This window comes from Nomascus leucogenys, chromosome 24 (genome assembly GCF_006542625.1).
Source record: "Nomascus leucogenys isolate Asia chromosome 24, Asia_NLE_v1, whole genome shotgun sequence".
NCBI classification, from domain to species: Eukaryota; Metazoa; Chordata; class Mammalia; order Primates; family Hylobatidae; genus Nomascus; species Nomascus leucogenys.
The window spans coordinates 15,270,869-15,288,936 of record NC_044404.1 but is presented as its reverse complement, the minus strand read 5'-3'; the positions used below and the strand labels follow the sequence as shown (position 1 = coordinate 15,288,936).

At 51.3% G+C, this 18,068-nt stretch overlaps 1 protein-coding gene across 9 annotated transcripts in view; it reads right to left on the bottom strand.

The window, feature by feature from the left end:
* The window catches only part of KAZN (kazrin, periplakin interacting protein), a 1,203,323-nt gene that overhangs the window by 80,626 nt on the left and 1,104,629 nt on the right, over positions 1-18,068 (bottom strand). For all 9 annotated transcript variants that reach the window (XM_030805689.1, XM_030805686.1, XM_030805692.1 and 6 more), the window contains one exon: positions 1,253-1,389. In XM_030805689.1, coding sequence (XP_030661549.1) covers positions 1,253-1,389 — 137 coding nt within the window. The remainder of the gene's footprint in view (positions 1-1,252; positions 1,390-18,068) is intronic.

Here is an 18,068-nt window from a genome sequence, read left to right as displayed (position 1 = left end):
GGCCTGGCCCAGAGAACTCTCGAGGCTCCTTTCATCATAGAAAGGAAGTGATGTGGGTGCCCGGGAGGTGACAGTGAGGAATCACTGGTGAAGACCAAAGTGAGTGGGGGGGGCGGGGGCAAAGCATCTAGATTCAAATCCAGTCTGGAACACTCTGGTCTCTTAACTCCGGCTCAGAGGCAGCATCTGGGAAGGACTCATTCACCTGGCCTGCTGCTTCCCACTGTTCAAAAAGCAGCCTCGAGCTGAACACCCTGTGACAAGGGCTGTGACCAAGGTGCCTACGCAGGGCAGAAAACAGGCCGGAAGTGCATTCAGCTCGAGGCTGGAGTGCAGCGGTGCGATCTCGGCTCACTGCAACTTCCACCTTCTGGGTTCCAGTGATTCCGTGCCTCAGCCTCCTGAGTAGCTGGGACTATAGGTGTGCACCACAATGACTGGCTAATTTTTGTATTTTTAGTAGAGATGGGCTTTTGGCCAGGCTGGTCTCGAATTCTTGTCCTCAAGCATTCCACCCACCTGGGTCTCCCAAAGTGCTGGGATTACAGGCGTGAGCCACTGTGCCTGGCAGGGGACTGACTCTTTTTTAAGTTTTGGTGTCCTCTTTGGCATGTCATACCACAGATACCAGAGAGATACATGGTGAAACAAATTCCTCAGTTATCTGACCCATAAACTCCTATTCACCCCACAGAGCCCAATGCATATGTCACTTCCTCTGTGAAGCCTTCCAAGACCCCCTCCCTATAGGCAGAACTTCCTGCTGTCTCACTGAGGCTCCCCAGCTCTCTCTTCACACTTTCATTATGGCGTTAGTAAATGTTAGCTATGCGTCTTATTGATGATGCTACTATGTGCCAGGCACCCGGCTGAGTGCTCGGCATTCATCATCTCATAGAGTCCTCATTGCAGCTTTGAAAGGTCCACCATAATTACCATTCTGCAGAGAGGAAACTGAGGCTCTGAGAGGTCAAGCGAGATCCGCGAGGGCACACACACGAGGAGCCAGGATCTGAACCCCCCGGACTCCTGAGTCCACGCTGTCCTGTTTGCCCAGGAGACATGGAGATCCCTCTCCGGGGGCTGTGCCGGTTTTATCTCAGTGCCCAGGCCTGGCTGGACACATCAAAGACCTCCCTATCCGTGTTTGGGGATTCAAGAGGCAGACCCTGTGAAGGTGGCCAGCCAGCAGGGGAGGTGGGAGCTGGTGTGTCGGGAGGGGAGGGGAGGGGAGGGCAGGGTGGCGGCTGACCTTGCGGTGTTGCTCGTAGTTGCGGATGAAGTCTCGGAGCTGCTCCTCGCGGCTCTCCAGCGTGGCATACAGCTGCTGCATCTGGCTCACCAGGTCTGTCTTCTCGCCCTTTAAGCGCTTCCGGTCAGCTTTCATGGCTGGGGATAAAGCAGAGAGTTAGTTCCCAAGACCCCAGCTGTCCCCTCCAGATGCCTGAGTGCTGAGAAGTGGCATCACCGCTGTCGCCTTTGTAACAGGTGAGAAAACAGGGCTCGGAAAGACGAAGTGTCCCTCCCATGTGCCCCTGCCACTTGGTGACCTTCCCAGGATTCCAAGCCAGGCTCACCTATGTCGAGAGCCCCGATTCTCACCTCTCAGCTGTGTCGATCTGACCAGGGAGCAAGTCCTTGTTGAAACTGCTTTCCCAGCCCTAAGCTGGCTGAGTGTTCAATGACGAAGAACTGAGGCCTGGTGGGCTCCAGGGGCCCATGGCTCAGGAAGCAGACAGGTCCTCAGTTCCCTGTCAAAAGGAACCCCAGGGCCACCCTGAGCCCGCTGGAACCACTCCGTCCAGCCCAACAGCCCCTCCTGCCTCATTTCTTCCGTGGAGAGAAGGATTACGTTAAAAACATGCATTAAGACATATACCAAAAGTGTAGAGCAACAAAAGAAAATACAGATGAATTGGACTTCATCAACATTAAAAACGTTTGTGTTTCAAAGGACATCATCAAGAAAGTAAAGGACAACCCATAGAATGGGAGAAAATATTTGCAAATCCTATATCTGATAAGCGGCTTCTATCTGGAATATACAAGTCTCTCTTGCAACTCAATAATAAAAAGAACAGGAAGCCATTTAAAAAATGGGCAGGTCGGATCACGAGGTCAGGAGATCGAGACCATCCTGGCTAACACGGTGAAACCCCATCTCTACTAAAATTACAAAAAAGTAGCTGGGCGTGGTGGCGGGCGCCTGTAGTCCCAGCTACTCGTGAGGCTGAGGCAGGAGAATGGCGTGAACCCAGGAGGTGGGGCTTGCAGTGAGCCAAGATCGTGCCACTGCACTTCAGCCTGGGCGACAGAGCGAGACTCCATCTCAAAAAAAAAAAATAAAATAAAATAAAAAGAAGCACTGGCTTGGGAATCTGCCTAAGTTTGATTAAGCCTCAGTTTCCTCATCTGTAGATGGCAGGTGACAGTACAGGCAACCCTTGGTATTGTGTGGCATTGGTTCCAGGAGTTCCCCCAAATATTAAAATTCACCAATGCTCAAGTCCCTGATCAAACATAGTATTTGCAAATTATCTACACACATCCTCTCGTGTACTGTAAATCACCTCTAAATCACCTATAACACCTTATACAATGTAGATGCTATGTAAGTAGTTCGTACACTGTATTGTTTGGAGAAAAATGATAAGAAATATGTCTTGTGCATATATTCAGTACAGGCACAACTATCCTTTTTTTTTTTTTCAAATTATTTTCGATCCTTGGTTAGTTGAATTCATGGGTGTGGAACCCACAGATCCAGAGGGCTTAATCATTTCTGCCTCATAGGGACACGCTGTCTGATCTTGAGTGACTGTGGGGTGCTGATGACCTTGAGCATTTTGGGAGACGAGAACCTCAGAAGACAGCTTCAGAGTTGGGGGCGGGGGTCCCAGGTTCTGGTGCTGCTTTCTTCCCCCTCTCTAAGCCTCGGTTTTCCCCCAGCATAATGAGGGTGTTGGATTCTGTGAGCTTCCTTTTAGCTTCTGAAATCCCGACAGACTTCACCTTTGTCACTTGCTCCTTAGTAGCTGCGGGGCCTGAGACCCCACATGCGACTTCTTTGAGCTTCCCTATCCCCAGCTGTTAAGCTGTGCATGATCGTCTCTACCTGGCAAGGCTCTGTGTGACAGGACCCAGGACAGAGCTCAGCTGCATACAGCAGGTGCTCAGTGTTAGCCTCTCTTGCTGTCTTCCAGCTCCCCACGGCTCCCAGGCCTGAGCTCAGGCTCTAGGAGGCCCCAGAAAACACAGGCTGACTTGAGCAATAGGCAGGTTTCCAAGTAAAGAGCCCCGGGGAAAAGACCCAGGTCAGGGAGAAGAAAGGGCCAGTTGAGGGCAGCAAGTTCAAGGCCACAAATTTATGGTCCTGGGATGGGTGGACAGCAGTTTATTTGTTTTTTTTTTTTTTTTTCCTGTTTCAAAGATGAGTAAGGTGAGTTCGGAAGAGGTTAAAGTTTAAACTGCTTTATAAAGGTTAATCAGGTTCTCGTCACATCAGGTGGTGCTCAGGTCTTGAACTCCTGACCTCAAGTGATCCGCCCGCCTTGGCCTCCCAAAGTGCTGGGATTACAGGCTTGAGCCACTGCTCCCAGTCTGCTCCTCACGATGTTAATTTCCTTTATCTTCTTACCACGAGGTGAAGTGGGTTGACTGGCTCGCACAGCCAACAAGTGGCTGACCTGGAACTTGACCCCAGAACTTTGTCGCTCAGGCCCATGATCTTTCCAGATGAGCCATAGACCCTCTCTCCAAGTGCACCCTGGAAAGTTAGTCAGCATGACCTTGCCAACCTCCTGCCTGGGGCAGCAAAGGCAAATATCTTGAATAGCTTATTTTCCAGTAACACGCCAGGGAAGACATGACTAATCAACTATGCTCCCTAGGAAGCTGGGTTGATTAGGGATGTCTGCCATGGCACAGGAGGGAAACAGGGCAGATTTGCCAGCTCTGCCCCTGACAGGGAGGCAGATGCCAGTAGTGCCTGATCAGGGCTGGCATGTTTGAGAACTATTCTGGTCAGTGCTGTGCCAATTACCAGCATACTCCATGGAACCAAGGGCAATTCTACTTAACCAAAAGAGTGAGAACCAATTTTCTCAACTGGTAGAAAATGAGTCTATTCACACCAGTGAGATGGTGGCAAATAAACTCCAAACAGCATGCTTAAGGGTGAAAGAGCAGACTTTATTTCCCTCAACTGGGCCAAAGGTAAGTGAAGGATTAATGAATTTACTTATTTTCATGTCCACTCCCAACCTGTGATATAAGTTCCTGGAGGGCAGGGACCTGGTCCGTCCTGTTCACTGCTGTATCCTCCACAACTATAGCAGTGCCTGGCACATAGTATGTGCTCAGGAAATAGTGACTTTCAAATGAATGACTGAATTAGGTGGACAGCCCCAGGGACAGCAGGATCCTGTGCCATGAGGGCAGAGGACATCTTTTTTCTTTGCCTATCTCCTCTTGCCCTCCCTGGGAGGGACAGGCCATGCTAATTTCCCTGTGCCTCCTGACAGAACCCTGAGCAACAGTCCTGGTGATCTCGGAGCTGGCCACCGCATGGCTGAAGTTCTGATTAAGCTGCCTTGGGCTTGGTGAACTGTGTCCACATCCCAGCCAGGAATGAGAAGACTCAAGTGGACCAAAGTTTCTGCTAATCCAGAGTGCTCAAATTTTAATGTGCCCATGGCTGGGGAAAGACCCCAGACATTGTGCTTCCCACAGAGGTGAGACCCCAGGTCCAGGAGTGCGAGGGTCACTTCTCCTACCAGGCTCTCCCGCTATTAGCCTGGCTGCTGCTGTGCCTTCCCTCTGCTGGAAACTGAGGCCTCCCCTTTGCTACAAGAGGCTCCTCGGACCATCTGAGTTCTTTGCACTTGGCATGTGCCCTCTATCGAATTTTTCTCAGCATCATTGGAATATGCAATTCTCTCTCACATCTTTCACAGAAAACCTTCATTTGATCCCATGTCCCTCTCCTGCTTGCATCCCATTTCTCTTCTTCCTTTCGGAACAAAAATGTTCAAAAGGGTTGACCACATCACCGTCTCCATTTCCCTCCCACTATCCTCTCTGGGACCAGCTCTGGCTTTTCCATGCCGGTCACCAACGACCTCAGAGTGTGAACCCACATTCTCCACCTGATGAGCTCTGCCTTCAGCAGGCGATGCAGGCGATGGCAAGACTTCAGTTGGCCTCCAGGGCACGTGTTCCTGGTTTCCTCTCATTTCTGCCTGCTCCGTTTTGGACTCTGTTCCCTTCTGACCTCTGGGCATTGGTGGCTTCAGTCCAACCACAGGCTCCAGCCTGGACCTCATCCCTGAACTCCAGACCCAGAGCCCAGAGTGTCCACACCTCTGCTTGAATCTCTAAAAGCAACTCAAACAAAACACATCCAAGACAGTCCCTGACCAGTCCCCAAGAGCCTGCCCTTCTCAGTCCCCTCAAACTCAGTTCACAATGGCCTTAGCCTTCCTGTTGCTCTGGCCTCAACCTCTGGAATCTTCCTTGACCACCCACCCCCACACACTTTTCTCATACTCCACCCCCAATTAATCAGCCGACCACGCCAGCTCTGCCTTCAACATGGCAACAGGACCTGGCCCCTTCTTACCACTCCTCAGTCACCACCCTGCTCACCCACCTGGGCTGTGTCACCACCCCCACCCCCATATCTGGGTCACACAGTAGCCTCCTAATGCCTGGTTCTCCAAGCCTTCAGTAGACGTCAACCCTGCCATGGAGCGGTCCCCTTAAAAGGCGGCTTAGACCATGTCAATTCTCTGCTTCTCTCCCACAACTCCTGTCCCCCTCAAGGGGGAGCACAAAGTCCTTCCAATGGTCTACAAAGGTCCCCCAAGATCTGTCCCCAGGTCTCGTACCCATCCTCCCCCAGCTCACATTCCAGGGAAGCTGCCCTGGCCTCCTGGCTGTCCATGCACTGGCCTCCTTCCTCAGGACCTGTGCGTGAGCTGTTCCCTCTGCCTGGAAGGCCCTCCTTCCTTCCCCCTCCTACCCATGTGTCTCACTTCCTCCCATCTCCTCTTTATTCAAACATGCCTTTCTTAGCAGCCTCTTCCCTGGACACCCTTCCCTGTTCTTTGTTCTCCTTTGAACTGGCCACCAACTTAACACTGTGTATTCTGTGTTTATTGTGGGAAATGGTCACTGAAGCAAGCACCTCCCCCTTTCCCCTGAAGACTCCCCTACCCCATAACCTGCTGAGAATTCAATGCAGCTTGTTCCTGGATTTCTAAGCCCACAGCTCATGCCAAGAGTGATCATGGCCCTGCCCATCCACTACCCGGCCCTACAGGAATCCGCACCAGCAGCCTGGAAACCAGACCCCCAGCTCAGGACCTACCCACCCCTAAGACTAGCCTAGAGGCCACCTGAAGGCAGGGCTTGGGCCTCAGCTATTTCTAGGAGCTAGCATTCAGCACAGCCCCTGGCAGGTAAAGGAAAGGGTTAACAGGCAACCTGGGGGCTTAAGCAGGCTGTCAGAGGCTCAGTGCTCAACATTTCCAAATATCCTAATCTGCCTCTTCCCTGGTTCTCCAGCTGAGGGACCCAGGACCGTCCAGGTAGAACCCGCAGCTGTGCACAGAGCCTACCAGGGATCATGAGTCAGACAGGTGCATGAGTGGGGACCTAGAACACCCACCCCACCTAGAGGGGGCGACTGACCGAATGGGGCCCAGTCATGCCAAGTCTCCCAAATTTTCGAGAAAATTCCCAACTCCAGGTGATGGCTACTTTCCATACTTCAAATGTCTCCCAATGTTTCCACATTGGCAACTGATCACAAGTCCAGCCATGTCTGTGGGCTCAGCTGGGTGCTGACTGCCGACCTGAGTGAGTGTCCATGGAAGAGGGAGCAGGAGAGATTTGGGTCCATCCATGGCTGAAGGACCAGGCTCTACAGACAGAGGCCTGGACTCTCAGCCTGGCCCTACCATTCGCTTGCTGTGACCTTGGGTAAGTGCCTTTTGCCTCACGTGTGAAATGGGGATAATAGTATTGAATAATGCGTACTGAATGAGAGCAAAAGCTCCCCAACTGCAAAACTCCGGTTAACCATGCAGAGTGACCGCCTAACAGCCAGAGAGTCTCAGGCTGGACTGGGCAGACTCTTGAGAAGGAAGCAGCACCCTGGGGTGGGGTGCGGGGGTGGTTCTCAGCAGAGCTGCAAGACCACTGGATAGACCTGTTTGGAGCCAGGGCAGGGAAGTGATGGGAGGGAGGGGGGTGCACGGCCAGTCCTGGCCACCTGGAGAGCCTCTGCCTCAGGCATGGATGCTGATATGGTTTGGCTGTGTCCCCACCCAAATCTCATTTTGAATTGTAGCTCCCATAATTCCCATGTGTTGTGGGAGGGACACAGTAGGAGATAATTGAATCCTGGGGGCAGTTTTCCCCATGCTGTTCTCATGGCAGTGAATAAGTCTCACGAGATCTGATAGTTTTCCCTTGGCTCTCATTCTCTCTCTTGCTGCCACCATGTAAGAAGTGCCTTTTGCCTTCTGCCATGATTATGAGGCCTCCCCAACCTCTTTTTCTTTGTAAATTTCCTAGTCTCGGGTATGTCTTTATCAGCAGCATGAAAACGAACTCATACAGATGCCAGGAGCCAGGGCTTCCAATAGGAAAGGGCTGGAAAGGGCTAGGCCAGTCCCGGGGAGGGGACCGAAACCTGCAGACAGAGTGTCTGTCATAAGAGGGACCGCAGGGAGCCACGGGGGCCCTCTGCAGGCTTCAGGGTGCTAACTGCACCCAGAGAACACTGTCACTGCCACCACCCCGGCTCAGGACTGTCCCTGGAAGAGCTCAGAGGTCACCTGGAAGCCAGGAGGGCGGAGGGTGGAGGGCCCCGGGAAGCAGGCCCCCACTGCCTGCTCCTCCCCAAGGGAGAGAGGAGGCCAAGCTATACCAGCAGGAGGGAAATGGGAGGGGCGGGGACTGGGAGGGGTGGTGTTTGTTTTCCAGCCTCTCAAGGGGAGTCCAGGAAATGTCCTCCTTCCTCCTAATCACCACTAAAAATAGTGGCAGGAAATGGGCCCGGAACACGGACATTCCCTAGGTTGAAGCGGGAGGGGGAAATGGAGATTTCTGGAAATGCAATATCAGCCTCAGGCCCCTTGCCCCACACAACGAGGACTATTTTTAAAGGCTTGTGTGGGTGTGTGAGGTCATTTGCAGGCAAGATAACGGCTTGGGCTCGGTCTTGAGAAAGGAGGAAGAGGCAGCATGGAGCAGGGAATGGCCGGTGGACAGGGAGGCAGGACACTGGGGTGCAAACCAGCATGCTGTGTGGCCTTGGGAACTCAGGCACCCTCTCTGGGCTTTGGTGTCCTACTCAAGACTGTCCATCAGGAAGCTGCCCTGGATGCCTAGTGCCGCGCAACAGAGACACAGCAGGGCTGTTGAAGGCAGATGCAGGCAGCAGCCTTTTCCCAGAAAAGTTTACAAGAGAGGAGAGAGGCTGCAGAGAGCAGAGCTCATGAGTGAGAACCCGGAGCCAGACAATCTGGGTTCAAATCCAGCTATGCCACTCCCTAGAGTGATGTGGGGAGACCTGGGGCAAGTCACATCATGCCAGCATTTTTGCCATCTGTAAAAGGAATGAAAATAGTTCCTACCTGGTTATATGTCTGAAAGGCCTGCATCTGTGCGTTCACCTGCACGAAAAAGTTCACAGTGGCCCTATTTGTAAAAGCTCCAAACTAGAAACTCCCCAGACACCCTTGATCAGGAGAATGGGCACAGCCACTGTGATCCCTTCACACGGCGGATGGCTCGACCTGGTGAGAATGAATGAATGACGGCCACACATGACGCAGAACAGCCACACGGACCGAGTGTCGCGCTTCTGGAGCCAGACACAGATGAGTATATACTGTAAACAGTGCTAAGAAGAGACGACGCAAGAAGGGCAGAATTAATCTCCGTGTCTAGAAGTCAGCGACAGGCTACCTTTGGAGGGGGATAGTGGCAAGAAGGGCGCACGGGAGGACCTCGCTTTCTGGGAAGCGAATGAGGTCCTATTCTTGATCTGGGTGCTGGTCACACAGTATATTCAGTTTGTAAAAATTCTCCAAGATATAAACTTGAGATTCATGCATTATGTGAGTATCATGTGATCCTTTAATTAAAAGCTTTTAGAAACAGCATCCACCTCATAGCACTGGTTTTATATACGCAATGCCCTCGGAACAGTGACTAGTGTGTAGGGAATGCGGTAACCCAGCTTGTATCACCTGGAGGGCTGTGGGTCCCCATGATGTCAGTAGACACCCGTCTGGGGTAGCAGTGAGGCAGGGCAGCTCCAGGTGTGGGCAAGGTGGGCACTGTCCCCACTGTAAGTCCCCAGGGCCCCTGGCGCTGGGGAAGGAAGATGAGCTGTGGGGTTGGTCCTGGGTTCAAGTCCAGCCCAGTCCTGCACAGGCCACGACAACACTGTCCGTGTGTGGCTGTGGTTAGTTAAGGGGGAGGACATTCATGGAGGTGCCAGGCAGTGCTTGGCATGATGAAAGGCGGTGGCTTCCCCAGCACTAATAATGACAACGGCAATGATAACCGATGATAACAATCACGATAATAACAGCCGTAGTCAGCATTTACTGAGTGATTCCTATGGTGTGGGTATTATTCTACACCTTGTATGTTTTCATTCAAATTTTCCTTGAAGCAGTCCTAAGAGGTAATCACATCATTCTCCCCAGTTTACAAATGAAGAAACTGGCCGGGCTTGGTGGCTCCCGCTTGTAATCTTCGGGAGGCCGAGGCAGGTGGATCACTTGAGGTCAGGAGCTCGAGACCAGCCTGGCCAACATGGCGAAACCCTGTCTCTACTAAAAATACAAAAGTTAGCCGGCATGGTGGCAGGCACTTGTAATCCCAGATACTAGGGAGGCCGAGGCACAAGAATTGCTTGAACCAGGGGGGGCACAGGTTGCAGTGAGCCGAGATTGCACCACTGCACTCCAGCCTGGGCGACAGAGCAAGACTCTGTCTCAAACAAACAAACAAACAACCAAATGAAGAAACTGAGGCAAAGGTAGATTACACTGACCCAGCTGGTAAGAGGCACAGCCAGGTTCAGGCTGGGTGGGTCTGGTTCCGAGGCCCCTGCTCTTAATCATATCCAGGTAGGCAGTCCCTGGTGCAGCCAGGCTGGGGCAGATGCTGGACCTGGGCATGGAATGGGGGTGCAGTGGGGAGCAGTGGAGCCTGGTGGTCTCACCCTTCAAGGCCTTTCATCACCCTGGAGGCCACAGGCCCCAGTTGTCCCTGGAAGGTGTGGAGGTACATGCCAGGTCCTCTCATGGACCCAGTATGGCTGCTGGGATAAGATGAGTCTCAGTCCGGCTGGGACTCACAGCAGGTCACTAAGGATTCAGGTCCTGCTCAGCCTCCCGCCCGCCATGTGCCTTCAGGACAACCAGCAACTTCTCAGAGCCTCAGTGTTTAACTCTGTGAAATGGGCACAGTAACAACCCAGCAACCTCACAAGTGGAAACGATATCTGAAGATGAGCTTTAGAATCCACAGAGATTTCAAAGGTGTGAAGACAGCTGTTGATGGGAGGGGAGGGCAGCTGCTGGGGGGCTGCGGCTGCCCGCCTGTGCCAGTCCAGGTGGGTAAGTCTGTCTACTTCTGGCATTCAGTGTCAACCAGACACCGTGGCCCAGGATCCCAGCCATGATCTCAGACCCCCTTTCAGTCACAAAACACTGTGATCTTTGCTTGTTTGACTTCTGTGAGACCCCTCATAACTACTTCCTAATTTAGTAGAGGAAGAAAGGAGTGTTTTGTTTTTTTTAAATCAACTCCCTAAAGCCTCTGCAGCAATAATTATTATTTTCAATTTTTGCGATCCTGTCTTTGAATTTTCCCTCTTCCAGGGGACCCCATGACGGCTGCAGACAGAGGTGTGGCAGCAAAAAAAAAAAAAAAAAAAGACAGAGAACAATTTTCTTGTCTTCTCCCGCTGAGAGTGGCTGCTTCTATGGTGTAACCAGAAAGTAAGAGACCCTGGACACCACCAACCCCCAGCCAGGGCCCTGGAGCTACCTGACGCCATCCCGTTAATTGGAGGGGTGCGAGAGTTTTATGGCAAGACTGGAAATCTACTGTAATTAAGACCTCTATAAAATATTTAGACCGCCATTCCCAGATATATTAATGATTATACATTTAAATGTTAATGAGTGTAATTAGATGAAAGATTAGCCAAGCTTGTCACTAAATATACATTCAGGACTGATAAACTATCTCATAGTAAAATTATATGTGTGAGCAGACGTACACACTTTAGACATCTGAGATACTTTGATTTGTCTTATTGAAAAAAAGCTGAAAGGGTGGCCCAGAAAAGTGGAGGGAGAGAAAAGGGAGTTTGCAGGCTGGGGGGAAGCCGGGGAGATCAGAGGGGAGAACCCTAAAGACTCCATAGGGTTCTTGGAAATGGGAAAGATCAATAAGTTAGCGTATGTGAAAATTTACACACCTCCATGAATGGAGAACTCACTACTCCTAGGAGTAGCCAGTTTTTGCTCTAATGATCACATCCCAGAGGAAGGCTTATGAGAATGGTTTGCAGGGGTGACATGGGGGTATCCCCCAGAATTCTAAGGCTTTTTTTTTTTTTGAGATGGAGTTTCGCTCTTGTTGCCCAGGCTGGAGTGCAGTGGTGAAATCTCAGCTGACTGCAACCTCCGCCTCCCAGGTTCAAGCGATTCTTCTGCCTCAGCCTCCCGTGTAGCTGGGACTGCAGGTGCCCACCACCATGTCCGGCTACTTTTTGTATTTTTAGTAGAGACGGGGTTTCACCATATTGGCCAGGCTGGTCTCAAACTCCTGACTGAAGGTGATCCGCCCGCCTCAGCCTCCCAAAGTGCTGGGATTACAGGCATGAGCCACCACGCCCGGCCAGACAGATAAGATCTTTATTCCCATGGATACTATGTTGGAGCAAGGAAGACAGAGAAGCACATGACACATGTTTAATTATTATTTAAATGCAATTATTTAAATACACACTGAGGTCAGTGCTGAGAAGTAAACAAACAGGGAATCCTGGGCCGCGGGTGGCGTGGTCTGCGAAGACCTCTGTGAGGCCTGAAGGATGGAGAAGCCGCCACACACGCCAAGAGAGGAAGAATGTTCCGGCAGAGGGAAGGGCAAGTGCAAAGGCCCTGAGGCAGCAAAGAGCTCAGTATTTTCTAGAAGTGAAGGCCAGGGAGGGGCCTTGTGCAGAGGAGCCTGGGTTTCCCTGCAGGGAAGTGGGAAGCCACTTGTGTCAGTTTCCTGTGGCTTCTGTAACACATTGCCACAATCTGAGGGCTTAAAACAAATGCATTCTCAAGGCTGGGTGCAGTGGCTCATGCCTGTAATCCCAGCACTTTGGGAGGCCAAGGCAGGGTGATCATCTGAGTTCAGGAGCTTGAGACCACGCCAGGCGTGGCTCATGCCTGTAGTCTCAGCTCTTTGGGAGGCCGAGGTGGGTGGGATCACCTGAGTTTGGGAGTTTGAGACCAGCCTAGCCAACATGGTGAAACCATGTCTCTACTAAAAATGCAAAATTGAGCCAGGTGTAGTGGCATGTGCGTGTAATCCCAGCTACTCAGGAGGCTGAGACAGGAGAATCATTTGATCCTGGGAGGTGGAGGTTGCAGTGGGCTGAGATCACGTCATTGCACTCCAGCCTGGGCAACAAGAGTGAGACTCTATCTCAAAAACAAAACAAAACAAAACAAAAAAAAGCCTTCTCTGGTAGTTCCAGAGGCCAGAAGCTTGAAATCAAGGTGTGGCAGAGCCACATCCCCTTCAAAGTCTCCTCCAGCTTCCAGTTGCCCCGCAGTCCCTGGCATCTGTCGGCTTGTAGATGTGTCACCCCGACCTCACCCTCTGTCTTCTCATCACCTTCTCCCCTCAGTACTCCTCTCTTCTCTTCCAAGAACACTTGTCCCAGGACGATCTCATCTCGAGATCCTCACCTTAACACCATCGGCCAAGACTCTGTTTGCAAATGAGGCCATGTGCACAGGCTCCGGGTGGAGGTATCTACCCAGGGACCACTGTTCAACCCAGCAGAGCAGTGACGGGGTTAAGTGGGGGCGCCCTGCCCTCTGATCACTGTGGCTGCCTTGCGGAGATTGGATTGCGGACTGCGGGACAGGTGGACACAGGGAGGCCGGTCAGGGTTTTGCTGCTGCTCAGGAAGCAGGACAGTGGCTTGGAGTGGGACAGCAGCAGCAAAGACGAGGCAATGGGTCCAATGGATGCTGAAGGACTGTGCCCACCAGAAGGGATGGTGGTCACCAGGAAACCCTTAAAATATAGAAGGACCTGTGGAGCAGACCCAGAAAGGGGTGACCAGCCTGACTCAGGTCCTAGACCTGCCCATGCTGACAGTTTGTCCTTAGAAGGCCCCACTGGAGGAGGGAGGGAAGCCCCAAATCCCTACAGCTCAACCCTGCCAGCTGCCACAGAGGGCCACCTCAGGACCACTCTTCACCCGAGAGACAGCTCCAGCCGCACAGAGCATCGGGCAACTGGCCGTGAGCTTTGTTTTTAAACCAAGTTTAAAAACATCAGTTTTTATGGCCGGGCCCGGTGACTCATGCGTATAATCCCAACACTTTGGGAGGCTGAGGCAGGAGGATCACGAGGTCAGGAGATCAACACCAGCTTGGCCAACGTGGTGAAATCCCGTCTCTACTAAAAATACAAAAATTAGCTGGGCGTGGTGGCTGGCGCCTGTAATCCCAGCTACCCAGGAGGCTGAGGCAGTAGAATTGCTTGAACCTGGGAGGCGGAGGTTGCAGTGAGCCAAGATCGCGCCACTGCACTCCAGCCTGGCAATGGAGTGAGACTCCGTCTCAAATAAATAAATAAATAAAAATAAAAAAACTTCAGTTTTTAAAGTTCTTATAAACTTGAAAAAAGCAGTCTTTAGTTCATACTATGTGTCATAAGTGTTCTAAAACTTTATATATTATTAGTCCTCTGAAGAAGGTGCTATAATTATTAACTATTATGATTCTCATTTTATAGAAGGGACAATTGAGGCACAGAGAGGGGAAGTCATGCAGCCAAGGTCCCACAGTAGAGAAGCGCCAGCCTCCAGAGGCTTATTTCTCATGACCTGAGAAAACGACTGGGCCAGTGCCAGGCAGGGTGAGGGCACGGAAGGCGGGACAGGTGGCCTCAGCCCCACAAGCTGACTGCCTGACCATTCCTTTAGAATTGCAGATGGCCTCAGCCCCACAAGCTGACTGCCTGACCATACCTTTAGAACTGCCTGCAGCTTTCAGCTAACTGCCCTTCCTTAGCTCTAAGCAAGAGGTATGTGCCAAGATTCTTCCCGGGAGGAAGGCTTTCTGGACAGTGACAGATGGCAGAGCTCCATGGGTGCCAGCAAATGCTCTCCCACACAAGAAGCCTGGAGCAAGGTTCTAGGGCTCTTTTCCAACGTGCTGGAAATGCCGTGCCACGAAAGGCTCATCCAACAGAGCTTGAAGGGTTAATCTGGGGACCACTAGGTCTGGAGAGGGTCTGACACTGAAGAAGGTGACAGAATTATACAAAAAACCAACAGGAGCAGCAATGATAACCATACCCAGCCTCTGCCATGGAGCGCTGTGGTTGAGAAAACATTTGCCAATCTTAGAAGCACGCTGCAAGGTGGGCAGGATGGGAACCTACGGGCTCCCTTCATAGATGCAGAAACTGAGGCTCAGAAAGTAAAAGTCACTTCCTCACAAATGAATCAGAGGTCTAAATCACAGATTTCTGATTCTTAGACAAACTCTCCCTGCCTCCCAGAATCCTGCGGGTGTGGATGGCTCTGGGGGTACCTGGGTAGAGGTGGTCTGAAGGATTCAAGACTCATTCAGAAGGACCAAGGGCAGAATTTCTGGCCTTTTCTTGGACCAGAGAGCAAACTCGGTTCTCAGTTTCTGCTCAGCCTAAGACAAAACCCTCCTCTGGAATGAGCTCCAGTTCTGTGAGGCTCTCGGCCATGGGTTCACTTAACCATCCTTCCTGTGTAAATGGAGAGACAGGCAAGCAAGGAATTTCCGAATTGCAGAGCAACAATTTCTCTAGCATGCCACAGGGCCTTTGCACTTCCCATCCACTCTGCCTGAAATGCCCCTGTCCCACCTCACCCCAATCCCATGCACGTGGCTCACTCTCCTGCCTCCTTCAGGTCCTCATTCACCTGATCAGCTTTTTGGAGCAGCTGTACTGTTTTCCCATCTCTTTTTTTTTTTTCTTTTTTTTTTTTTTTTGAGATGGAGTCTTGCTCTTTTGCCCAGGTTGGAGTGCAATGGTGCAATCTCAGCTCACTGCAACCTCTGCTTCATGGGTTCGAGTGATTGTCCTGCCTCAGCCTCTGAGTAGCTGGAACTACAGGTGCCCACCACCACGCCCAGCTAATTTTTATATATTTTTAATAGAGACGGGGTTTCACCATGTTGGCCAGGCTGGTCTCGAACTCCTAACCTCAAGTGATCCACCCACTTTGACCTCCCAAAGTGCTTGGATTACAGGAATGAGCCACCGTGCCTGGCCCCGTTCTGCCATCTCTAAAACTGTCATGTTGCCAGATCCCTCAGCGCTATCTTCTTTCCATACTTAATTTTTTTCTTATGCTCTTTTTTCATCTGACATCATCTGTTTTGCATTTACCTGTTTACTCTCTAGCTCCCCCCTCCCCCACTTGAATATAAATGAAACGGGGGTGAGGAGTTTGCCTCCTGCTATTTTGTTTCCTGCTATTCCCACAGTGCTAAAATAAGGGTCTGGCATACAGAAGGTGCTCAATAAGTACTTGAGGAAGCACTGAAAGTGACCACAGTGGAGGCGTGTACAGGTGCAGAGGTCAGAAGGCAGAGGAGTCTACAGGAGGGAGGCACTATTGCAAACCCACAGACACCTGTGGCAACCTGGCGTGTCTGGGGAGCCACACTCAATTGAGCATTGCCTGAGCTTAGCTAAACTGAAGGTCAGGAAGAACTGTTCCCAGCTGGGAACCTGGCTGAGCCTCTGGGTACACCCTGGGACCACGCCTGGTGCCTTGGGTTGGGATGGAGTGAGCTTGACTCTTCCCATTCTTTTCTTTTTTTTGAGACAGAGTCTCTTTCAGTTGCCCAGGCTGGAGTTAAGTGGCGTGATTTCAACTCGCTGCAACCTCCGCCTCCCCAGTTCAAGTGATTCTCATACCTCTGCCTCCTGAGTAGCTGGGACTACAGGCGTGCACCACCACACCCAGCTAATTTTTGTATTTTTAGTAGAGACAGGGTTTTGCCATGTTGGCCATGTTGGTCTCGAACTCCTGGCCTCAAGTGATCCACCTGCCTCAGCCTCCTAAAGTGCTGAGATTACAGGCGTAAGCAACCACGACCGGCCATGTTCCCATTATTTTCTGTGCAGAGGTTTTCAAGAGGATCTACATTCTGTGTGTGTCTTCTTATCTCCTCGATTCCTATACTGTGCCCTGCATTGAGGGCCTGGGAGAAACTGGGGTTGTCTAGCTTTAGGGCAAAAAGCCAGGGAGGCTTTTTCTGCCTCCAGGTGCGGGGCATGGCATCAACCCAGCGGTGAGGCACCAACTGTCCTCCAACCCCCCATCCTTGCTCACAATGGGAGATTTGGGCTTAACTGGGTCTTTTAGGACAACTTTTCTAACACTGAGGTCTGGAGCATGTGGACTGGCCCCAGAGGTCCCCATGGGAGGCAGTGGAAGTTTCTTCTGGGAGGCCTCTTTCTCTACCAGCAGGAAACTGGAGCAGGTGGTAAGAATAGCTTTCTGTACCTGGCCACCTGGGTTCAAGTCCTGGGGTGTGGGCAGAGTGTTCTCTACTCACTAGCTGGGTGACTTTAGGGGAGTGTCTTACTTTCTCTGGGCCTCTGTTTCCTCATTTGTAAAACGAGGAACGGTAGCAGCTCCTACTTCACAGGCTACTCCACATACAAGGGACCTGCAACAGTGCTCATGGTGTTAGCTGCCATTATTACTAGCAGCAGCTAAGAAAAGATGCAGCCTGAGGCTGGGGGGTGTACAGAAAGGCTCTTCCAAGTTCCTGCAGCCCTGAGGGTGCTGGGAGGAGCAAACTCATTCACACAGAGGAGGGGGCATCCGTGTCCACCACTCGCCTTCCCACTCCTCCTTTCTCTTTTTGGTCCTAAAGATGCTAAGTGGTGTCCCGCCCCCAACCCTGAGTGCGCAGTGTTGGCTACATGAGGACACAAGATTCCCTGCTCTCGAGGGATTTATGGCAAGGTCAGAAAGAAGGGTCTAAATACAAATGGAGGAGAATAAGGTCTATGTTTTTGTTCATTCTCTCATTCATCCAGGCAAACTTTATTACCGGCTTTAAGCTTGGTGACTTGGCACCCTGCTAGCACAGAAACAAAAACACCTAAATTCTTTAGCAGTAATCAGTGCAATAAGTAGGTAATACAGGCCATGAGAATATGAGTATTTGGGGTTGGGGGAGGGGGAGTCAGAGAGACAGCATGAGGTGGCCGGATCCCTGGAAAGTCCTCTGGGAAGAGGGCCTCTCCCAAATTTCTGAGAAATGGGCAAAAGTGCAAACAACCACCTCTCAAGGCTGCACGTTCTGGTGGCTGGCATCCTGTGCCTTCAGAGCTGGGATCTTGCCAGACCCCTGAGCATTTCGGAAGCAAAAGAGGGGACAGCTTATTCAATCCAGCCAGGAGCCCTGGGATCTAGAGATAACATGAGCATATGATCACTTTACCTCTGCCCTTGCTTTTGGGTACAGCACCTGGGCTCTTACTCTAACTGGCTACATAAGCAGGGTAGGTCCCAGCCTCTGGGGCTCAGTCTTCTCATCAGCAAAGTAGGAATCAAACTCTGATCTGCCTCCAAAGACTGAGCCAGTGGGTGTACTCTGTTTATTAACACATTAATATCTACATTTGCTTAACACCCTTGGCTATCTTGGTGAATACATCATTTGGGTTATCTGAGTTTTCTAAATAGTTGAGCCTATTTAAGCATGAAACTCAATAAATGTATTGCTTGAACC